At 41.1% G+C, this 25,685-nt stretch overlaps 1 protein-coding gene across 1 annotated transcript in view; it reads left to right on the forward strand.

Moving 5' to 3' along the window:
- The first annotated feature begins 18,151 nt into the window (after positions 1–18,151).
- The window catches only part of PHEX (phosphate regulating endopeptidase X-linked), a 141,089-nt gene continuing 133,555 nt past the window's right edge, over positions 18,152–25,685 (forward strand). The window contains exons 1-3 of the mRNA XM_073328113.1: positions 18,152–18,549; positions 22,187–22,255; positions 24,950–25,111. Of these exons, the coding sequence (XP_073184214.1) occupies positions 18,426–18,549; positions 22,187–22,255; positions 24,950–25,111 (355 nt within the window). The 5' untranslated portion in view covers positions 18,152–18,425. The remainder of the gene's footprint in view (positions 18,550–22,186; positions 22,256–24,949; positions 25,112–25,685) is intronic.

The raw sequence follows: 25,685 nt of genomic DNA on the forward strand, positions 1-25,685 counted from the left end.
TAAATATCTTCCTTTGGTGTTGGAAAGGTTAGGGAAGGAAACCTGCTGCATCTGAGGACACAAGATGTAAGAGTGAAGGCATAAGCTTGCATTTTATTGGTAACAGAACAGTAAATTTGATAGAATATGAAGTGTACTGCTCTATAATAATCTAAATTCAGTAGTCTATACTATTCAGTTGTAAACCAGGGTTAGTAGTTCCTGTCCCTTGAGTCATGTACATGTATTGTGGCAAAATACACCCCATACACATCAAAATGGCTTTAATTTTAAATTTTCTGTTACATGCCTTGATGCGTGCAATGAGACATTTTATAAATGCTTAAGATTAATAGCAATTATTTCTCAATATTACAGTCAATTTAACCAGGGTGGTGGTGGTTCCCCAAACTTAAGTATAGAGTGTGTCTGTGAGAGAGAAACTAGGTTGGGGGAATGGATCCAGAAACCTACAAAAAGTTTTTTCAAGTGAAACTCAAAACATATATTATGAGATTCACTTCATGAGCATATTGCCACGTTTCCCATGTACAAATACAAAGCCTGCAATTCTGTAAGTAAAACATCATAATTCTATTCTGCTGCCTATTTTGGCCTAACATTTTTCTTTCTACCCTTAAATACAAATACACTTTATCAACTGCAACTACAGTGTCATCCATCCCTCTGTAAACCTGTCCAGTTCTTCTGAAACGTCTTCCAGTTGTTTTTGGAAGTTCTGGTACCTGTCTGTTGAGTTTCTGTTATATAAAATATGGACTTCTAGTAAGTTTTGACCAAAGTCATCCTTCATACAAATTTCAAAATACTGATACTGGTTGGATCAAAATGTACAGGCATGATCTTCTTGAGAGTTCGACCAAGTGTCATTGGGAAGCTTGGTCATTAATCCGCCATTTTAATCAACCAATCGAATCAGCCAAGAGACTGATGGTGTTTACAGACATTTCAAAGAGCCTTAAACAGCTATGCTTTGACTATGATGGCAACAAATATATTTTACTTGTGAGATCATCAATCTCTGCTTCAATAGACTTTCTTTCCTTCACGGCACATTTGAAGCTGAAGAAATTGATTTTCTGCATTTATTTTTCTGTGTTTATTGAAGGAGCATGAATACTTTCTCTCTTGCTACTTAATGAACCTTGAAAATATTCACATTTTATTTAGAGAAACTCATACATGGATGTTTAATCACCTATTTTCAGTATTGATCAGTAGCCTTAATGTTATGTTTGAACAACCATTCAGTGAGTCAAGGTTCCTTCCCCACTCTGAACTCTAGGGTAGAGATGTGGGGACCTGCATGAAAAACCCCCTAAGCTTATTTTTACCAGCTTAGGTTAAAACTTCCCCAAGGTACAAACTATTTTACCTTTTGTCCCTGGACCTTATTGCTGCCACCACCAAGTGTCTAACAAAAATAACAGGGAAAGAGCCCACTTGGAAACGTCTTCCCCCCAAAATCCCCACAAGTCCTACACGCCCTTTCCTGGTGAAGGCTTGCTACGAATCCTCACCAATTTGCATAGGTGAACACAGACCTAAACCCTTGGATCTTAAGAACAATGAAAAAGCAATCAGGTTCTTAAAAGAAGAATTTTAATTGAAGAAAAAAGTAAAAGAATCACCTCTGTAAAATCAGGATGGTAAATACCTTACAGAGTAATCAGATTCAAAACATAGAGAATCCCTCTCGGCAAAACCTTAAGTTACAAAAAGACACAAAAACAGTAATATACATTCCATTCAGCACAGCTTATTTTCTCAGCCATTTAAACAAAACAGAATCTAATGCATATCTAACTAGATTTCTTATTAACTCTTTACAGGAGTTCTGATCTGCATTCCTGCTCTGGTCCCGGCAAAAACAGCATAGACAGAGAGAACCCTTTGTTTCCCCCCGCTCCAACTTTGAAAGTATCTTGTCTCCTCATTGGTCATTTTGGTCAGGTGCCAGCGAGGTTATATTTAGCTTCTTAACCCTTTACAGGTGAAAGGATTTTTCCTCTGGCCAGGAGGGATTTAAAGGTGGTTACCCTTCCCTTTATATTTATGACAAGGGAGTTTAACAATATGAAGAATAAAAATTAATATCTAGCCAGCTTTATGTTCAGCTACTTTATTAGATGTTCTGCCCACCGGCCAGATGTTGCAAATTTCAAGGGTAATAGACTGGCCCCACTGGAATTTTTACCTGGGGTTTCAGTGGAGCCAGGATTTTGCCCAAAATGTAGATAAAGAAAACTACAACTTGTTGATTTTACCCCAATTTAAACCTGTGGCTAGCTCAGGTTTGAAAACCACAGCTTTCTTATCTATACTTCAGGTTTGCATCAGTGTCATTGCATTGACTGTAGGCCACTAATGGGTGAAACCTGAATGTAAATATAATGAGACTATTCTGCTCATGAGCCAGTCCCCTCTTTCCAGTCACCAATGACTCCTTCCCATTCCCCTTCATGTTTATAGACAATTCTGTAAGTTTGATCTCTTTTAGAAGCCTAAAAAGAACCTAGCTCGCCCTCCATTTTAACTTAGAATAGCTAAACATTCTCATCCACAGTGAAAATCGAGCTTAATATTTCTAGTATCCAAAAGCTTTCAGACGAATTTTTTGTTAATGTAAATTCTTCAAAGGGGCACAGAAGTTGGAAAGAAATGAAAACCAGCAAAACCTGATAAAACGAAAACAGGGCTAACTTTTCCCTCCTTCCTTCCCATATAATAACTCCGCCGCCCGGCTTTTTACACCCCCTGATGAATCACGACACATTTTAAAGAAAATGAAGACCTAAGTCACTAACTCGAGATACATTTATGAACGCTGTATTTTCCACTTTATGCATCCGATGAAGTGAGCTCACGAAAGCTTATGCTCAAATAAATTGGTTAGTCTCTAAGGTGCCACAAGTCCTCCTTTTCTTTTTGCGAATACAGACTAACATGGCTGCTGCTCTGAAACCTGGCATTTATGAACATGGCGTATAATCTGTGTGAGCTCCATGTATTTTGCTCAAAGGTTCTTCATAGAGCTTGGATATAAATACAAATAAAAATATGAAGGAGACCTAGCTGTATGCTTTCCTCTGGTCTTGTTGTTGTTGTTTTTTAAAAACACTTTATTTCAGATATAAATGTTAATTATAAAGGAAACCTCAAGGAACAGCTGCCAGACATTGCAATTTGGTTTACCAAGATAATTATATTTAGTTCTTTAATGTTTGGTTCTGCGGGTCTTTTGTGCTTTAAGGAAAGCAAACATTTGGTCTCCATTATTCCATTCAATGGGGCTTTGTATGGTGGTTTCGGGTCCCCCGCTCCCATCATGAGAACTTCAGCAATTAAATGCCATTTAAATCCTTCCAAGTTGCTGCTGTTTGTAGTTGTTATGCTCACACAATCATTTAAGTAGCATTAAAGATGTGACACACATAGTCAACAGTTAGAACGCTCTAAGCCAAAGTCTCTTGCTGAGTCTCACTGAGGCTTTGTCTACGCTAGCACTTTTGTCGGGCATAGGTGTGAAAAAACACCCCTGACGGACATAAGTTTCACCGACAAAAGTGACAGCGTGGACAGCACTGTCAGTGGGAGACACTCTCCTGCTGATATAGCCAACAGCACTTGTTGGGGGTGGTTTAAGGAGAGCTCTCTCCTGCCAGCACAGAGCAGCTACATGGGAGTCCTTATAGTGGTGCAGCTGCAGTGGTTCAATCCATAGTGTAGACATAACCTTAGTCTCTTGCTGCCGTGGTGTAAGTGTTAAGGATATAATCTAAATTTTTGAATTTTCTGGCTTTTAGCAATATGAATACCACAACTTAATTCTAATCCTCTTCTTTTTGAGTACAGGAAGAGGGAAAGGGTTCTGCTTGAGGGAAAGACATGACAACTGTAAATCGCATTTACAAAGATCCAAAACTTGTTGTAATGATACCTGAGAGAGCAGAGTGACTCCTGTTGCGGTGGCAGATGTGATGATACAACTGGTTTGAACAGAGCAGATGATTCAGGCTCTTGATGCTCAGAGCTGGTCTAGATCAGTGGTTCTCAAAGCTGGTCTGCCGCTTGTTCAGGGAAAGCCCCTGGCGGGCCGGACCGGTTTGTTTACCTGCCGCATCCACAGGTTTGGCCAATCGCAGTTCCCACTGGCTGCAGTTTGCCGCTCCAGGCCAATGGGGGCTGCGGGAAGTGGCACGGGTCAAGGGACATACTGGCCACCCTTCCCGCAGCCCCCATTGGCCTGGAGCGGCGAACTGCGGCCAGTGGGAGCCGCAATCGGCCGAACACGCGGACGCGGCAGGTAAACAAACCGGCCTGGCCCGCCAGGGGCTTTCCCTGAACAAGCGGCGGACCGGCTTTGAGAACCACTGCTCTAGATGACACATTGCTTAAGGAAACCAGTGAACACTAGTGTCCTATCTCAATTAGCTCACCGACTGTTGCTACCAATGGGGGAGCTGCACTGGTGCTAGTGAAACAGTGGGAGATTCCCCAAATCAGACTAGTGTAGACAGGGCCCAGGTGTCCCACACATGTTCAAACCTTCTTTTCGCATTGATGGGGCCAATGAGTAGCATTAGGATTTTTCTTATAACACTTCTCAGAAGTCATGTCTGTACACACTGCATAAGGACTCCATCCTAGATTTGTGCTAGAGGGTGATAGATGATTATTGCTGCACAGCTGGTGGCCATTTATAAGCATTTTCTTTTGCTATCAGTTGTTCAAATCTTAGTGCAAACAGGGCCTTTAAGACAGTTAGGCTCTATTGAGTTTAGCCTTAATCCACTCTGTTTCTTAAAGAAAATTACACAAAGGCCTAAAACAACTCCTCTCAGAACCATTCTGAGCTAGTTGATAAACATACACATATTATGATTGAATTGGAGTGGTCCTTAGAACAGTTCTAACTTTAATCACTCGAGATGTTGGCTTTCAGAGTTGCTCCTTGGGTTAGATACAAACTTTATTTGAAAAGAAGATGCTGGTCTTGTAAGTATTCCTGCAACACACACACACACTTTTCTTGGATTAACGCCTTTAGGTTAGGCCCCAGTTTGGAGTTAGTTTCAGTCTAGCAGGGCATACTTTCCATATTCTCTGCCTCTATGTAAAATCTACCACTCCAGCATTAAGGAAGAGACTGTTGGTGAAAGATGTAGGCACAAGCGAAGTTTGGGGTTCTGAAGTCCTCTTCTGCTTGCTCTGTGGTGGCTGTTAGTTAACTACCCATACTCCCACAGCTGTGCTGATGTTTTCTGTGATGTTGCTATATCAATAGAAGGTAACAAAGGCCTTAGCTGCACTTGCATGTTGTACTGCAATAAAGCCGCCCAGAGCCCTCCAACTCACTCCCCGTCCACATTGGCAAGGCACGTAGAGCGCTCTGACTTCCTGACATATGAAGAAAAAGGATGTTTGCGCCAAGAACCTGGCAGCTGCCCAGCTATAACGGAAAGTTTTTAAATAGCTGAGAGATTCAGGTGCCCACATGATTCACGGCCCACATGATTCACGGCCCACATGATTCAGCAATCTAGTGACAGATGTTCAGAGTGTGTTTGTGTTTGTCCATGTTGCACGTCCTTAAAACATAACTGACCTATTCTATTGGAGACAAGGTAGATGAGGTAGTATCTTATATTGGACCAACTTCTGTTGGCAAGAGAGACAAGCTTTCGAGCCACACAGAGCTCTTCTTCAGGCCTGGGAAACACAGCCTTTGAAGAAGAGCACTGTGTGGCTTGAAAGCTTATCTCTCTCACCAACAGAAGTTGGTCCAATAAAAGATATTATCTCACCCACCTTCTCTCTCTAATATTCTGGGACCAACCCAGCTACAACTACACTGCATACAACTATTCTGTCTGGAACAGATGCATAATCATAGGGTTTAAAGCCCTGATCCAAAGCTCACTGGCCTGATCAGTCCCTAAACAAGATACATTTAAACAAAAAGGGAACTTTCTTTCTCTCGCTTCCTTTTCTCATATACAGTATATTAACCAAATTCATCAGCGTTAGCTCAGAATTCTCCCTCAGTTTGAGACCTGCATATCCAGGAAACACAATCCTTAGGTTCTGTACTTCTCTGTTCCTGGAAGTGACTTTGGCTGCATATCAGCCTTTTAGATTTCTCTCCAACAGCATTCAGCTCTCTTTCAAGACTGACTCACATTCTGTACCGCCCTACCTCCCACCCACACACATTACACTAGCTCCTAGCACCAGACACTCCACCCTTTTCTGTAGAGTGATATTCTACAGCTGCTCACTGAACCCTACAGAGACTATTTTCTCCCAACAATTTTGGAAGCTAAAGCAGCAGCTTTCTTCCTCTTACAACAAGTTAAAAACACTCCCCAGGGAAATCAAACTACTTTTATTGCAGCAGGAAGTTGTTCTCTGAACTGATCAGGTCAAGCTTAGACCGGTTTCTATAAGACAACCTGTCAATAAATATTGGTGTTTTTTTCGTAGCAACAGTCAGGGTGAGGACACAAGGGATAAATGGCCTAACCTCCGGTTCAGCTGGCCAAGAGAAGTGAGTGGAATAGTGGCTGTGCTTCTGCTCCCAATGCCCCATTTCCTCTCATGCTAGAGCTAGAAATAATGCTAAAAGGACACAGGGAGGAACAAAAGCTTAAGAAATTTTGCAAAAAAGACTGAGGATAAATAACATAACCCCCTAAGGAACTAGCAATGTATTTTAAATGCATTGTTTAATTTTTTCGTGAAAAATGAGTCATTTTCTTTTTTGCCAGTTACTTTTAAAAAAAAAAATCCAGTAATTTTGAACTATACAAGCAGGAAAATACTTCTGCACAGCTATTCTCAAAACTTTCCACAAACTGAGGCAGAGTTTGGAACAAGTTTGTGCTGCTTTATAATTCCAGATGCCTTAGGGTACAAACTGCACATCCCTGTGGTTTTGAATAATTTCCAGTTGAAAATAGGCAAAATGTGTGGGCTTTGTGGTATTGAAGGCACTGGAACTCCTGTGAAGCAACTGTGGACAAATTATTTTGTAATTACACAGCCATATTGTGTTATCTATCTATATTTACTCTACTTTAAACACTTATTCATTTTTAATTTCAGATAATTTAGAATTAACATTTCTTAATCAAAGTATTGTTTTATATCAGGCCTTTGTCTAAATGGTTATACAGTCATTGTACACGTTAACTGAATTAAGAGTGAGACTTGTGACAAAATCACGAGTTGTCAACAATCGAACTGCCCTGGGGGGCCTATACAGCTGTGATCTCAGAGGTTCACATTAATGTAATCAGGTTTCAGAGTGGTAGCCATGTTAGTCTGTATCTGCAAAAACAACGAGGAGTCCTTGTGGCACCTTTGAGACTAACACATTGATCGGGGCATAAGTTTTCATGGGCTAAAACCCACTTCATCAGGTGCATGATGTGGAAAATACAGTAGGGAGGTATAAATACACATCATATGAAAAGATGGGAGTTGCTTTACCAAGTGGGGGTCAGTGCTAATGAGCCAATTCAATTAAGGCAGAAGTGGGCTATTCTCAACAGTTGACAAGAAGGGGTAGAAATCACTTTTGTAGTGCTAATGGGGCCAGTGTAGTCAAGGTGGCCCATTTCAAACAGTTGACAAGAAAGTGTGAGTATCAGCACGGGGAAATTAGTTTTTGTAGTGACCCAGCCATTCCCAGACTTTATTCAGGCCTAATTTGATGGAGTCCAGTTTGCAAATTAATTCCAGTTCTGCAGTTTCTCATTGGAGTCTGTTTTTGAAGTTTTTTGTTGTTGAAGAATTGCCAATTGAAGAATGTAATCCTGTTTGAAGAGGACTATGTTAAGGCCAACAAGGAACTTTTTAGTTTGTGCCTGCAGCATCCACCAAGGGAGTTACAGGGCAGCCCCTTGGTGTGCACTGCTGTTCATTCCCCGTGGTCTGAACTGCGGGGCACTGTAGACAATCCCTGAGCTCTTTAGGTCAACTGACCACTGCATAAGCAGACACAACTCAGTTGATTTCTATGGGAGTTGTATCCACTTACACCAGCATTGAGTTTGTTCTCCCACCTTAAAAACAACCAGATCTGCAGTTTGTGTGTGTGTCTTAAAAACACACACCCAACATTTCTGGGTTATTTTTCACATTGCTTTGGCTTAAAATAGTTTACAGTTTATCTACCAGTTCTTGTAAATAGAATTCTAATGGAAATGCTAACAACATTAGTTCTGGCATTGTTACAATAATGATCCTATTGTTAGGAATCTCAGCTGGGGTAATTCTGATTGAACGAATAAGTCAATGAATGTTCCATTTAAATGACAATTTTCTCCCTGAGATTGTTCACTGTTTTGCAAACATATAACTGGGCCCATGTGCAACTTCTCCTTGGATAAGAATAGTCAAGGGAGGTGTTTGCAGCTCTAGTAGTGTGCATGGATATGGAATTTGTGGGGACATGACCTGCTAATGGGTCACATCACAGCACACTTATACGAAATTGCTTTGATTGCAACATTAACCTTCTCTTGGTGCTCAGAGGTACTTGGAGATGCTGACTCACACATGCACCATGTAACATTTCAAAAACTGCCAGAAATCACCTTTTGCAGCTGTGGGTTGAGGCTGCTCATATTTTATTCATAACTTTGTCTCTCTCACTTTCTGTCCTAAAAGTTCCCAAGATGTTTCACAGATTATGGGCCAAGTTTGCCTGAGCTCCCAGAAGAAGGTGTATATTGTGCATGCCTATGCCACTTGATTCCCCCTGTGTACCAGCAAGGCTCACCTAAGGGTGGAGAGGCAATTTTTCTGCGGCTTGCCCTCCACTGTTTTTTTTTTTTTTTTTTTGCCAGGGAGAGCAGGCCCAGGAACTGAAAGGACACCCCCCATGTCAGTCTCACTTTCTCCTCCTCCTCCTCCTGGACTTTCAAACTACCCCATCCCCATCCCCTCCAGTGCTCAATGCAAAGGCCACGCTGAAAACTGTACAAACTCTCCATTCCTTTTTATAGTAATATGAATACACAAAACTTCATGTAATCTTGCTGTGTCCTGCCGGACATCCCCATTATGGTGCTTATTTTTCTTTCACCCTCCACCCAGTCAGCTCCCCCACCCTCCACAAAAATGGCATTATCACGGCTCAACAAGGAAGGAGATAGTTTTAAATTACCTTTTCCCCCTTATTCTTTATTTTTTTACCATATCAGCAGCATATGGAAGGGTGAGGGGGAGAGAGATAAAAGGACATTAAACTACGGAGAGAAAAACTGTGTTCCTGGAGCACATGGTCAGCTAAGTTTGCATAGCTGTATGATTGCGTAATAACATTTTTTTAATGCTAACAAAGATCATCTGGATGTATTATTTTAAAAAATGTATAGTGCAACTTCTTTGTATTCACGGTTCTTCTGCAAGTGATGGTCCCCATATGGACTCTAACTGTGGTGCACATGTGTGCCGTGCGCCAGAACTGGAACAGTTTTGCAGTAGCGTCCATTGACCCTCACATGCGTCATGACATCGTCCGCGAATTTGCATCCGAAGCTATGAGACACCGCTCCAGTTCCCTCTTAACTGCCACATGGCCAGAGTTGGAACCACTGTACCTCTGTGCTTTTAGCTTAGGAAGAGAGCTGATTGTCCATTTTGTATATAGTTGTTTATAGTTGTATATAGGACTGCTGCAGCCTGTGAAGCCCCACTGTGAGCATAAGACGCACGGATATGGGCATAAGGGCCGCTACCTACAGTGGACCACCCCGAAATGCAGCGTTGCCTCCCTGAGTCGAGCCAGATTGGGTGTGAAGTTGTGCATTGACCTGACTGCTCTGGCTCCCAAGAAACCCTGGACAGAGCACAAGGTGAAGCACCAATGCTAAGCACTGGTGCCTCCTTAAGCCATAGTTCCCGGTCTGGCACTATTGTCACCACCAGCACCATCGATGCCACCAGGCCTCTCCAGACTACCACGTGTGACTCCCTGGATGCCTGGAACCACTGATGCCTACTGAGGAGCTGTTGCTCCTACACTCAGGTTCTCTACAGCTCTCTAGTCCCCTGGACACGTGGGTCCTGCCTTCTTTGGCAGACGAATTTCCCCTGCTCCACTCTGAGCAGCGCACTTCTTCTGCCCACCTTGCACTATTAGCTCCACCCATCCTGGACCACCCTCTAAGTCCGAGTGCTTCTCAGACCTGGATTCCTCCTTTTCACTTGCCCAATCTCACAGCCTGGATCCCAAGTGCCAACCACCTTATCCTCCGACATACAATCCTGCCACCAAGCAGTGGTTCAGATATTCCCGGGGTCTGCCGATGCCTGGCAACTCATATGCTTGGCTCTATTGGCCTTACTTGGACTATGGGGTTCTGCCAGTGGCATCTTACCAACCATCCCTTGCCTGCACCATGCCCTGCTCTGTTAGTGCAGTTCATACCATCAGTCCCTACCGGAGCCTCATTGTCCTGGATGAGGCACTGACTCCACCCTCCCTCTCCCTTCCTGACAACCAAATAATACCATGATCTGCTTCAGCGAGTGGCCACGGACTTCAGCCTCATGGTGGAAGAGGTCCAGGATCCACAAAACCAGCTCCTGGATATTCTGCATGTGCCAGGATCCTCCCAGACTGCTCTCCCCATCCATAAGGCCATCCTGCAACCAGCGCAATCAGTCTGGCATACACCAGCCTCCTGTGCCCCTACTCCTAAGTGCACAGAGAGTCGATACTTTGTCCCATCTAAGGGCACAGTCTTCCTTTTCACGCACCCACCATCCAACTTGCTGGTCATCCATTCGGTGACCAAACACTCTCGCCAACACCACCTCAAGTCCATTCTTCCAGACAGGGCAGCAAAAACAGTTGGACCTTTTGGGTAGAAAACTCTACTTTTCTGTGGGAATCCAGTTCTGTATTGCCAGCTACCAGGTTCTGTTGGCAAAATACAACTTTCTCACCTGCTCTAAGCTCTTGGAGTTTCAGGCTCTTCTACTGCCAGACAAGCGACAAGTCTTTCAGATGCTGCTGGAGGCAAACTGTTCACCAAGGTGAGCCTCCAGGCAGCAGTAGATGTGGCTGACTCTTAATCATGCTCACTGGTGATCGGCTTTATACTCCAGTGAGACTCCTGGCTCCAATCATCTGGGTTCCCTAAGGAGGTCCAGATTGCTCTTGAAGACCTTCCCTTTGATAACCAAAAACTTTTCAGTGACAAAATGGATGAATCCCTCCATTCACTCAAGGATTCTCATGCCACTCTACGGTCGTTTGGCATTTGCACCCTGGCTCTGACCTGGAGGCAGCAGAAGTCATCCTTTTGCCCCTGCCCCGACTCCCTATACCCCTATTCAAAGACAACAGGAGCTGTCCCGACGTCATCAGTGTACTTGGTGGTCCTGATACTCTGCTGCTACCACCTCCACTCCATCGACCCTGCTGCAGTGTCAAGCTAAGCAGCAATTTTGACTCCTCCACTGAGAATAGCAAACAGTCTATCCCTTCCATGGTGCCCCAGGTCATATTCTGGGACTTGTCTTGTCCTATTCTCCCACAATTGGTGCAAGATCACCACAGACTACTAGGTGCTGGACATCATTCACCAGGAATACTCTGTAGAACTTCTCTCTTTCTCCCATCGTTGCTCACCCCAGGTTGGCCATGGAGATCCCTCCTATCATCCTAGCTAAGAGGAAGCAGACTCCCTTCTCCAGAAGGGTGCCACAGAGCAAGTCCCCCTGCATTACCAGGATTGTGCCTTTTATTCTCCATATTTCCTTATTCAAAAAAAGGGAGGTGGCCGCCGCCCCATTCTGGACCACCAGTTTACTCAGCAGCTTCATACAAAAATTGAAGTTCCGGATGGTCACTCCCTTATCCTTATTCCCTCACTTTCCAAGGGAGCTTGGTTCATGGCTCTCAATATGAAAGGTGAATATTTCCACATTGACATTGGCCTGGCTCACTGGAAATTTCTCCATTTTACGGTTGGTCACTTTCATGATCAGTTCCGTGCCCTTTGGTATTGCCACCGCCATCCACAAAAGTCTTCACAGATCACATGCGATGCATTGGCCACTCCATGTTTCCCTACCTGGATGACTAGCTCCTCATTTTGACATCATGCAAACACCTCCTCTCAGCTATCCAGACCCTTTTCGATCTCCTCTCTGATCTGGGCATTTGTATCAATGAGAAGAAATCAGTCCTTGTACCTACCCTATGGATCACCTTTATTGGGATGCACATGGATTCTCTTGCAGCCTGTGCTTTCCTCACAGTGTACCACATTCTCTTCTCTCATTACAGCTTTACGCCACAGACCATGCACCTGCGTCTGCTGATGTCTTTCCCTCTTTGGCGACATGGTGACACCTCTGTAATTCCCCATGTGCTGCCTCCAACTATGGCTCAAATTGATCTTCAAACCACAAACAGACTGCTTAGACAAGCCCATCCTACTCCCCTGGATCATCCTTGAGTCCCTCATGTGCTGAACCAACTTACCCAAGGTCCTGGTTGATACCCAATTTGCACCTCCCACTACTTCACACTAATCTCACCACAGATGCCTCCCTTACTGGTTGGGGTGTCCACCTGGATGATCACACAGGCCAAGGCCTCCGGACACCAAAAGAGGCCAGGATGCACAGCAACATCCTGGAATTGAGAACTGCCCATCTTGCCTGTCGGGCATTTCTCCCCCACATATGATCCCATCACATGCAACTTCTATCCGACAACATTAGAACGGCCATATTGGGTCAGACCAAAGGTCCATCTAGCCCAGTATTCTGTCTTCCAATGGTGGCCAATGCCAGGTGCCCCAGAGGGAATGAACAGAGCAGGTAATCATCAAGTGATCCATCCCCTGTTGCCCATTCCCAGTTTTTGGCAAACAGAGGCCAGGAACACCATCCCTGCCCATCCTGGCTAATAGTCATTGATGGACCTAACCTCCATGAACTTATCTAGTTATTTTTTGAACCCTGTTATAGTTTTGGCCTTCATAACATCCTTTGGCAAGGAGTTCCACAGGTTGACTGTGCATTGTGTGAAAAAATACTTCAGTTTGTTTGTTTTAAACCTGCTGCCTATTAATTTTATTTGGTGACCCCAGTTCTTGTGTTATGAGAAGGAGTAAATAACACTTCCTAATTTACTTTCTCCACATCCGTCATGATTTTATAGACCTCTATCATATTCCTCCTTATTTGTCTCTTTTCCAAGCTGAAAAGTCCCAGTCTTATTAATATCTCCTCATACCACAGCCATTCCATACCCCTAATAATTTTTGTTGCCCTTTTTCTGAACCTTTTCCAGTTCCAATCTATCTTGTTTGAGATGGGGCAACCACATCTGCATGTAGTATTCAAGTATGTTTTCAGAGAACTATTCACAATGACTCCAAGATCTCTTTCTTGAGTGGTAACAGCTAATTTAGACCCCATCATTTTATATGTATGGTTGGAATTATGTTTTCCAATGTGCAGTGCATTACTTTACATTTATCAACATTGAATTTCATCTGCCATTTTGTTGCCAAGTTACCCAGTTTTGTGAGATCCTTTTGTAGCTCTTCATGGTCTGCTTGGGACTTAACTATCTTGAGTACTTTTGTATCATCTGCAAATTTTGCCACCTCACTGTTTACCCTTTTTTTCCAGATCATTTATGAATATGTTGAATAGGACTAGTGCCAGTACAGACCCCTGGGGACACCACTATTTACCTTTCTCCATTCTGAAAACTGACCATTTATCCCTACCCTTTGTTTCTTATCTTTTAACCAGTTACCAATCCATGTAAGGACCTTCCCTTTTATCCCATGACAGCTTACTTTGTTTAAAAGCCTTTGGTGAGGATCCTTGTCAAAGGCTTGCTGAAAAGCTAAGTACACTATATCCACTAGATCCCCCTTGTCCACATGCTTGTTAAAGAATTCTAGTAGATTGGTGAGGCATGATTTCCCTTTACAAAAACCATGTTGACTCTTCCCCAACAAATTATGTTCATCTATGTGTCTGACAGTTTTGTTCTTTACTATAGTTTCAACCAATTTGCCCTGTACTGAAGTCAGGCTTATTGGCCTGTAATTGCTGGATCACCTCTGGAGCCCCTTTTTAAAATTGTCATCACTTTAGCTATCCTCCAGTCATCTGGTACAGAAAATTATTTAAATGATAGTTTACAAACTAAGGTTAGTAGTTCTGCAATTTCACATTTGAGTTCCTTCAGAACTCTTGGGTGAATATCATCTGTCTTGGTGTCTTATTACTGTTTAGTTTATCAATTTGTTCCAAAACGTTCTTTAATGACACCTCAATCTGGGACAGTTCCTCAGGTTAGTCACCTAAAAAGAATGGCTCAGGTTTGGGAATCTCCTTCACATTCTCAGCTGTGAAGACCAATGCAAATAATTAATTTAGTTTATCCACAATGGCCTTATTGTCCCTGAGTGCTCCTTTAGCATCTTGATTGTCCAGTGGCTCTACTGGTTGTTTAGCAGGCTTCCTGCTTCTGGTGTACTTTAAAAAAAAATTTGCTTTTACTTTTTGAGTCTTTGGCCAGGTGTTCTTCTCATTCTTTTTTGGCCTTCCTAATTATATTTTTACACTTCACTTGCTAAAGTTTATGCTCCTTTCTATTTTCCTCACTAGGATTTAACTTTCACTTTTTAAGGGATGGCCGTTTGTCTCTCACTGCTTCTTTTATTTTGTTGTTTAGCCACGGTGGCACTTTTTGGTTCTCTTACTATGTTTTTTAATTTGGGTTATACATTTAAGTTGAGCCTCTATTATGGTGTCTTTAAAAAGTTGCAGGGATTTCACTTTTGGCACTGCACCTTTTGATTTCTGTTTAACTAACTTCCTCATTTTTTATGTAGTCCCCCTTTCTGAAATTAAATGCTGCAGTGTTGGGCTGCTGTGGTGTTTCCCCCACCACAGGGATGTTAAAGTTAATTATATTTGGTCACTATTACCACTATATTCACCAGTGGACCAGATCCTGTGCTCTAGGATCTCCTCTTGTGGGTCCAGGACTAGCTGCTCCAAAAAGCAGTTATTTAAGGCTGGCCCTCTTAGCTTAGTCCATGCCAGGGAGGAGAGAGAGGCAGTAAATCCTGCCTCAAAAAAGATGACTGGGGAGACTTTCATTGAGATTTCCTTCTTTTAAGTTCCCTCCTACAGGTCTTACCAGGAAAGGGGGACGAACAGGGCCCAGGAAGTTAACTGAAGAGTAAAACATATATATATTGCTGTTGAGAGCATGAACATGGCAACTTTACATGTAGCTTTTTACTTGCAGAGAGGTAGTCTGGGAGTGGAAGATTTTTGAAAATGACTGTCAGTTCTACAGTTGGGCCAGAAATTCAGGCCCACCCCTTGTTGTCGCAGACCTGAAGAGAAAAGGTAATTAAATTTGCAGTGATAAACTTAATCACGGATATAGTTGGAAAACTCACCATCTTTACAGGGGCCAGGGGGCAATCCAGACTAGTGAAGGGTTTTCACTTCTTGCCCTCAAACCCTGGGTGCCTTATAATGGTTTGCTGCTGTAGTTCCCAGCCTGGGTCACTCATAACCAGCCTACAAGCATTCAGATCACACCCGGAAGTGTCTGTATGCTAGACAGTGCTGGTTCAGCCCCTCTGAGCTCAGCAGCTGGTCTACCGCCCTGTGGCCCCACTCTGGCTTCCAGCAGCCTTGGTTACAACCAGCAAGGTGACCCCAGCCCACACCCAGTCCTGAGTTTTCACAAAACCATGTGCTCTGTAATGTCCAGTCCTCTCCTGGACAGTTCAGAGAAAAAATAAAGTTTGTTCTTGTAAAGAGACAAAGGCTTATTAACTTAACTGGGGTAAATTTCCTTTAAACACTGCACTGAGTTGGTTTATAGTAAAATAAACCAAATTTATTAACAATAGGCCATAGGTTTAGTGATGCCAAGTAAAAGGAATAAAGTTAGCAAGTGTTACAAGCAAATACAAGTGAAAACGCACGTCTAAAACTTAATCTAGCAGGGTACAGGCTGTATTCAAACTGGTTTCTCATGCCAATCGTCCTTCTCAGCCATGGGTCACTTTCCCTCTGTCAGGACCTTCCACAGAAGTACAAGGTGCTGGCTTCCCTTGTCTTCCTCAGTGAATGATCTGTGCCTAAGCAGGTTTCTCATCTACATTCAGTTTCCAGAGACTTCACCCCCTGACCCTCATTGGTTGAAGGGCTCATCTTTGTCAGCTTGCAGGAGCTCTGGTCCCGTGTGTCTGCCCAGTGATGGATGCCAAAGATGTCTTCTGTCCTTGCTTATATCTTCCAAAGTTCCATGACCTTGCTTCAAGAGGCAGGGTGACCTCCTGCTGTTCTTCTCTTCCTGAGGGCTTCCCATCCCCCTGCTGATTTCTATGTAAATGGGGCATCTATTGTTTTTGGTCACACCTTGCTTGATTTCATTAGAGACAGGTAGATAGTTGCCTTCATTCCTGTCTGGGAGGGAACTTGTTTCTCCCTGTTTGGCCACAGATTTTAAAACATAATATCATTAAGTATCCATATTTCCTCATAGTGTTAATACATATATTTCACAATGATATTAATCACCAGTGTGTCATTAGTTTTCAGAAAAGACCTTCCTCTGTACACTTTGCTAATTCAATAATTTTGTATGGAATCAGTTGATTCAACTGTTTATCACTTGAGGTTCTAACTCCCTGTCTTTATAGATCAGTGAACCTTTGAAATGGATTCTTGTGAGTGTGAGTGAACCTCAAAGAAAAGTTCATTCAAGCTGTAAGCAAGGCAACATGGAGTCAGGTGGTGAAGGAGGTTCCATGCTCTTTCTTCTCCCAACTGTTAGCTTAATAACTTCGTTTACCTAATATGTTAAAATGGACCGCCATTGTCTTTGCCTGAAGATTGGGCTAGTCCGAGAATGAAATACAAATTCCTTTCTAAGGCAGACCTGTTTACCAACTCCACGTGACATGCCTGGTTTAAACACACGTTAGTCATTATTCTAACATATATCTATAACTCTTAATATCCATTGTATACATACATCATGCAAGAATATTAATGATCACTGAATTACTAGTTTTCAAATCATATCTCAAAAGGAATATTTTGTACAATGATTATTGCAATTGTACGGATGGTGGGATCAGTTCTACAGTTTGGCAAGAAATTCTGGCCCCTCCCTTGTTGCCTCAGATCAGAGGGAAAAAAATCAACTTGAAACGATAAATGTCACAGGGATTTAGCTGGAAAACTCTCACCATCAAAAGCAAAGGAGTACTTGTGGCACCTTAGAGACTAACCAATTTATTAGAGCATAAGCTTTCGTGAGCTACAGCTCACTTCCTCAGATGAGGAAGTGAGCTGTAGCTCACGAAAGCTTATGCTCTAATAAATTGGTTAGTCTCTAAGGTGCCACAAGTACTCCTTTGCTTTTTGCGAATACAGACTAACACGGCTGTTACTCTGAAACCATCAAAAGCAACTTTTGTCCAAATTTAAACCTTGGAACTGGAAATCCCTGTAGCTAAACCTTCCCCCATCCACAATTGCCCCAAATGGATATATTCTCTGCTATCCCACTCATAGTAGCAGAAATGTTTCGTTCAGAATCACGGTGTCTTTTACTAACATACACAGCAGCACCACAGGACCTAGAATATGGCTTGTCTGAAATTTAAAAAAAGAGAGACAACTCTTCTGTAGGTTGTCTTAATTACTGCTTTGCACTGCAACTGAGCATGACTATGATTTTTGGCACATAGTATCATATACAAAGTTCCCAAAATAAAATACTACAGGATATCCCAAAACCCCCTAGGAAACTTTATAAAGGGATTTGTACGCTTGAGAGGATGTCTTTTCTGATGAAGACAAATGATGCAGCAAGGATGATTAAAGAAAAAGGAATTCCGTTCAGCAGATAATTAGGTTCTTTAAATAGGTGCAAGAAAAACCACTCCACCAATTTTAGTGTTAGAAAACGTTTGCTAGAAGTTTAGTTTTGATAGTAAAGGGTTTTATCGCTATATGTTTGAGTAGCTAAAATATCTGTTCAGCACTATTGTGAAATATTCATATTCTGAACAGATAAAAGAGATTATGAAGTGATTGGTTCATACAGACTTTGCAGACAGCAAGAGCTGTAAATAAAGTAGTCACTGTTTGTCATCCCAAGTCCTGGTCAGAGGAAAATTTAAGACAGCCAGTGTTTCTTGTGTGTGTTTTTTTCGTTTTGAGATAGAGTGTGGGCTAGGAAATGTTTCATGACAGGAACTTTAAGTTGTAAATAAGAAAGTGACAGAAAAGACAGAGCTTATAAAGAGGGTTTGTGACTAGCTGAAATGCTGGCAAACCAGCAGTAAAAAGAAAACAAGATTTCTTCTAGAGTGCTTTCTAAAATCATTCTAATGGAAGGAGAGGCAATGGGGAATTCGGCGCCAGTCGCAAAGAGGACTGCCAGCAAAGCCATTCGGATAGCCCTTGGCGTACTCATAAGTGGTATTATAGTGCTTGGCATTGCACTTTTTCTAGGTAAGTTAAAAGTTATACATTAGCAAAATTGAAACTCTCTCAAGGTTTTCTGCTTCTTGCTGGGATGCTTACCTATGCTTACCTATATGGCTTACCTATGCATAGTTTTGGCTATATTCACCATCCTTTCTCCTTCTGCTGTTTTATTTTAAATGGAAATGAAAATATTTCAATAAAGCCATTTGTAAAACAAACTGTTATAGTTGGGAGCTGCCACACCAGCAACCACAGCTTTGAATACTTTATTTGAATGTGACTGTTCAGTAGAAAGTACTCTATTAAGAATTGTGGTCTTTTATAGTTTAGGGAGAGACTGGTAAAATTATGTGTATCAATAATGCTGATTTACTGAAAGATTCTGACTGATATGGGTTAATAGTTTCTGTTTGCAGAAACCTGAGCTCTCAAGTGTGAGCGTTATGGAATCCCTGTGGTTATTCATTTCATTTGCTCACCATCAGGATTTGACTAAATGTTCTGCACGTTTCTTTATACCAGTTAATGTTTTTCTGTGATGAATCATGGAATCTTCTTTGGAAAGATGGTAATCAAATGCATGGTGGTTGAAATTAAACTATTTGCATCAGATTTATTAGCTACAGTTGAACAGAGTGGAGAAGGAATATTTTCCTCTCCAGGATCTGGAGTTTATTGTGAACGAATTTTGTAGGGATATTGCTTAAAGTACATTCACAGATCTATAAAATTATGTGGAATATATTTGGTTGTGCCAAAGATGCCTACTACTAAATGAAAACCATCTGGGAAAGCAGTATTTCATAAAAGCTCAATAGGGTCAGATCCTCATGTGGAGTAAATCAGTGTAATTTGTTTGAATTTGACAGAGCTATGCTGCTTTACACCAGTTGTGAATCTGGCCTCTAAGGATGTTAATGCATTTTATTTCTCTCAGCTCTTTTATAGTCTTGTTTGAAAGGTATACTAGCCCTAGACTCTATACTGAGAACCACTATTTAAAATCTCCTGTATGTCAGCTAAAAACATCTATATGAAAAACTTAAAGCAACAGGCTACAGTATGTTGGTCCTGAACCTGCAAACACTTACACATGAGCAACTACACATATAAAACAAGGAGTCTCAGGGAATTCAGTTGGACTCTTAATGAGTGTGAAACTTCATACATCCATAACTTCTGGCAGAATCAGGTCCACAGTTTGAGTGCAAAATAGAGTATCACACAGCTAGGAATAATCATAAAAAGAGGGCTTATTTTCTTCTTCTTTGTATTTATTACTTGAAGATAATATATAACCTAAGTCACTAAAGTTCACTGAAGATGCAAGTTCTTTATCCAATGTTTAGACATGAAAATGCAGGCAAAAATATGTAATGCTAAAAAGACAATTATATAAGGATAATAGGGGCCACCCTGCACCTAGTGGTCCATACTCCCACTGACTTCTTTGGGAGCAGGATCAAGACCACCAGCACCCACATCTCCCCTTCACCTTGCTGGGAGTTTTGGGGGCTCAGCATCTCTGATAATCAATAAGAAGCTGGAAAAATTGTCTCTTTCTGACTAGTGGGGTTTCTTGTTTGTATTTTCTGCACAAAAAAACAAGTTCTGTAGCAAGACTCGAAACAGCTACCAGAGTATATCAGTAAACTTCCAATAGAGTCCTCTTCCAGGAATATCTGACATATATAGGAATGTTGGCATAGCCCTGAACATCCCATCCAACTAGTTACCTCCGCACTGTCACTTTCCATTGGGGACTCTGTGAGGGGAGGGTAGCTTAAAATTCTGGCTCTGATTCTGTATAAAATGTGCCAACAGATTCCAGAATGGAAATACACTGATTTCAGCCAGGGTCCATGGACACGTCCTTCCCTAGTCAGCTTGGCCCAGGGCACTTTGAGAACCCAGCCATTAAACATCTTCAGGAGCCTCATATCCCATATAAATTAGTAACTTATGGCCCAGCCTAATCTCCTGCTCTGGTGGTAGGAGCAGAGGGGAAGGAAAGATCACTCTGCCCATTCCTTCTCTGGCAGCAAGATCAGAGAATAAGGCGATTTAAGGTTTGATTTCAATACCCTTTGCCCCTGCTTCACTGGTAGCTTTGGACTTCACAAACTGTAAAGCTAGTGAGATTATTTCTGTGGCTTTTAAAGTCTTCTCACATTGAGGTATTTATACCACTTATTTTCTTAGAAGTCTGGAAATAACCTTAAGAAGTAGATGCAGAATAGGTGTAACAGGTAATACAATCGTGATTACATGTAATAATCGGTTCTGGTAACATCAGATGGCAAGACAATTGAGCTGGTCAAAACTTTTCAACTGAAATAATTTCCCTCAAAAAAATAGGGTTTAATCAAAAACAAAAATGTGTTTTTCAAAATTTTAATTTTTTTTTTATAGGAAATTTCTAAACAAATCAAAATGTTTTGTTTTTGTATTGAAATTTTGTTTTGTTTTTTGAAAACCAACAGTTTTCAGATTTCATAAATATCAGATTTCCCCCAGCCCCCTTCTTCCTCTTCTTTTCCCTTTTTAACACTGAGCGCAACAGAACGGATAAGGGCTAGGCTTCTTTTTTCACTTTATAACGTTGTCCCTTTAAATTCTCGGTATCTTTTCAAAAGTTGGAGAAGTTTTGAAATGTTATAAACTAGAAAAAGGAAAAAAAATGAATTCCTCCTAAACATGCAACCTGCCCCCTCGGCAACTTTGCGGGGGTGTTATTCATTGTAATGCACTCAGGGAATAGGAGAGAAAGGAGGAAAAATAACAATTTGCACGGTTTTAAAAAATATTTAAAGAAAATTTTGAAGAAACAAAAAGCGATTCCCTTTCAAACCACAAGAAACAGAACCAACTGGTACATTTCAACATTTTTTTTTCATTTCCCCCCCTCATTGTTATACCAGATCTACAAGACAGCAACACTCAAAGGATTTATTACTTTAGCTCCCAGAGGAACTGCACATATATTTTGTGGATAACCTTTTGAAATATTAGACTTGGAAAGGTCTGAAAACAAGTAAAGAAGCTAAAGCACAGCAGCTGTCTGAAGCCTCTGAAAAGCTGAAAATTACTAGGGACACTGTAAAGCCATTTTGTTAATTTTTTAAATTACCGCACTGGTCTTGTTTTAAAAAAAATGCGGTGTTGTGATGCAAGAGAATCTACACAAGGTTGCAATGACCAATGGGTGTGAGATCTTCCAAGCTGGTAAATAAACAATGTGTTGATGTCAGCCCAAGAACTATCATCTCTGGTACACTGGCCTTCTACCAGTGATGCCCTAGTGTTAGCCATTTAATGTTGTCTGAAGGTGAGGTGCCTGCTTTTTCATGCTGCTATTTTTAGACTTATGAAAAATAAAATGGCAGCACGTGTTTCATAGAGTCATAGAATTTAAGGCCATAAAGGACCACCAGATCATCTAGTCTGATCTTCTGTACATAAACAGGCCATTAAACACCACCCAGCACCTACTTAGCAATTTATTGAGACAAGAGGCATTCAGACAGAGTACAAAAATTACATTCTGTAGTATGTATATGGCAGGGTGTTCAAGCTACAGAGTTCATGATGTTTGACTCAAAATGCTAACAATTAATTCATTGCAGTACAAATTATCCCAATTTGTTTTTCCATTTTGCAGTTAGCCAAGGTCTTATAAACCTTCATCCTAAGCAACAGTATTGCTTGACTTCAGAATGTGTTGAAGCTGGTAAGCAACACTTTTCAGTCTTGTTTTGTATCATAATTACAATACTTTAGTTGAGAGAAATATGAAATATTGATAGTATTCTATGGTTCCATGACTCCTTTTAACTTAAGAAGGCTTGGTAACAGTGAATACATGTCAAGATAATTTAAAAACCAATGCAGCAGCAATTTACTGTAGTTCTATTTTGCTTTTGTTTTTGTAGTGCTAGCATGTTGTACTGTATCCTGTCTTTTTTTTTTTACTGTAGGTCTAGTGTTGGATAAAGTCACTTTTAGGAATGCTCATATTAATGAAATTTCCTTTTCAGTAGCCAGCAAAGTAACTTATCAGCAAAATGTTAATAATCACATAGACGCTGTAGGGCCTGATCTAGCAAATCCTTAATACCACGTGTGGTGACAATGGCCCTGATGCCACAGCTTGTTGTGTGCAGGCAGACTGCTGTGCCCATTTAGAGAACCATGTGGTCATTTTTTTAGGATATGGTGGCAGTAGATGTTTGCAGGCAAAGGGCATTATAAAGCCAGGGTGACATTTTCTAAACTGCTCAGCTTTGGCTTAATCCTGCTCCCATTGAAAACAGTGGAGGTTGTCCAATTGACTTTAATGAGAGCAAAGTTAGACCAATGCTTAGTACATTTGAAAATCCGACTGTCAAAGTCAAACAAAGTTGACAATATGGCATCTTTTGGGGTATTTTTTCAGGCCCCATAATGTATGGAGTTTGGATTGCACTTGATTGTTTAGCTGAACTTCTTGAGACTACAGAATTGGTTTGTAATCTCATTAGAATAAACTTTTTCATGAGATTTTCTACAGTTACTATTTCTACTTTGCCTTTTGCAACAACAATTTTTGGGGGTATTTGGGCACTTCTACCTGCAGCTGAACCCTGAAAGATGAGAGAGAGAGAGAAAATAGGAAGCAATAGGGTGGAATAAATTGACTAAATGTTTAAGAACCACAAAAAAATATGGGGTTTATTTTGAGATTTGGAAAAAACGGGGGCCCATATTTTATCTGAACTGTTTTTCCTGTTTCTTATGTTTGTTAGTTGTGCTAATGTATGGCTGACCATAATATTTTTTGCTGGATCAACAAAAATTGTCACTCTGCACAGAGTTTAGAGTCAGAACTGGAGAGCTACTTGACTCAACTGTCTTACTTCAAAAAGCAATGAGTAGTGAATCTCTTCAGTGTATTCTTAAGGTCTAGGTCACAGCTTGTCTTACAACTATTCAAAAGCTGTACAATAATTGCCTAAGGGCAAAGCATCCAGTAAAGATGGGCCCAAGCTATACAGTACTGATGTGGATTAGGATCTTCACTTTCAAGGGAGTTCAGAGCTTCAGTTTTAGTTCAAGTTTGTCTCTAATATTTGAGACATCACAAGTGGAGTTCAGAATGTATGGGAAGGTAAAAGGAGGTGGTTGCGTGTGTTACAAAGGACAAAGACTATCTTTGGGCTAATATAGAGTATGTTTTATTGATTTCTTTACAAACCTGTGTGTGCTTGCTGGACACTATAAAAGAAGAAACAATGTAATGTTATTTAGGGTGAAAATAGGGACAGTTCTGATTTAGATAAGAACCAAACCAACCTTCATCAAAACTCCAACCAAACCAATCCTGAACTTTCTCTCTTTGTAGCTATCCAATGATCATTTAAAAATTCCACACCGGCAAAGTTATTGTAATGACAATTCCAACCTAAATAAAACTAGCAGGTACTGGAAATATTACCACAGGCTTCCAGTCCAACTTTCAGAGCAAAACTGTTTGGATAAAATTCAAAACGTATGGATGTTTAGCCAAACTGAGCTGAACTTCTGAATCTTTGCAGTTATATCCACCGTAGGTGCAGGTGGCTTCTGCTGTGCCTGAGAGAAGCAATGTTTTTTACATTTCAAATCTATTCTGATTGATAGTGAAGTGGGGACAAGAAAACTGCTCAGTAACCTGTTCCATGCACACCATCCAAATCAGATAATCTAGCGATCACATGCATATTTATGCCATAACCATTTATTATGGAATTTGATTTTTACTGATAACCAGGAGAGAGATTGTTTGGTATATGGCTCAAAAAAACTTTCTAAAAGCCACTGACTATTAGACTCGATGCCTTTATCAGAAGAGTCTCCTCTCTAATAATAATCAGTGGGCATTCAGTCAGAAAGCTTAAACAGGAAGTATTTTCTTTCCTCTCTTCCAAGGTAGTAAAGAATTTTACACATTTTCCTTGAGTGCTACGCTGCTGCTGGTAAAGAATGTATAATTTTGAGGTGTTCTAATTACAGCCTGTTTGACATGCTCTGATATTAAATGGCTAGATAGACTTCACTCTGTCCTTGCAAGATGGAGATTCCATTTCTATTCAGGTTCTATAAATTCGATTTTTTTGTAGATCTGGCTGCAGAGATCATCTCATAACAATCAATGGCAGGTTTGTCCAAATTAGTTATCACAATGAATGCACAAATATTTTGGCTGTTATTTGACTTATGAATGGGCAAAGTTAGATTCTGGAAACAGCAAGACCATCACAAGCCAGGGAATGATCTTTATCCTTCAGATGAGGGTGAAAAACCTTGCTGGGATAACTGATGTATGTTAACTATCATTTTGGGATATAATCTGTCAGAATTTTAAATTTTGCTGAAACAGTTGATAAATCCATGTGATACTTTACAGCTGCCTCCATCTTAAGTAAAATAAACCAGTCTGTGGATCCCTGTGAGAATTTTTTTCGGTTTGCCTGTGATGGCTGGACATCTAATAATCCCATTCCTGAAGACTCGTCAAACTATGGAGTTTATCCTTGGCTGAGGCACAATGTGGACCTCAAGTTGAAAGGTAAATATGTTCTTTCTGAAAGCAATAAGAGCTCTTTTCACTGCAGCTTGTTAGCTGGCTTTATATAGAATAAATATTGATTCCATGCCCTTCCTTCATTTAGATTTATGTTGAATAACATCCAACAGAACAACATCACATTCTCTTTTCATTGCATTTTTGTTGATGCTTTTGATAAGAGTTACGTTAACAGAAAACAACATGAGAAAAACACACTGTGTATTGGGGGTCGGGGGAGAGAATGTTTCTGCTGGCAACCCAATGAAACATGAATCCAGTAACGCATTGTGTGTCCAGCAGAGAATTATATTGAAGGGAAAGACTGCAGGATTTGATCAGATACTTCTTAGGCCACGTTTACAGCGGGGAAATTTTCAAAACTTTTCCTCACCGGTTCAGTTGAAAGGGAACTAAAATTAATGGGATCTCTGGGATCCATTTTTGCTACTGTTTTTAAAAAGCGCTTCTTAATGAAATGGTAGTAAAAATGAGTCTGTCTGTCCAAGCTTTTTCTACACTGGGGATATCACTGGTTTTAACAGTTTGAAGCAGTGTTAGAACTCATGCAATTTTT

Source organism: Lepidochelys kempii, chromosome 1 (genome assembly GCF_965140265.1).
Source record: "Lepidochelys kempii isolate rLepKem1 chromosome 1, rLepKem1.hap2, whole genome shotgun sequence".
Lineage (NCBI taxonomy): Eukaryota > Metazoa > Chordata > Testudines > Cheloniidae > Lepidochelys > Lepidochelys kempii.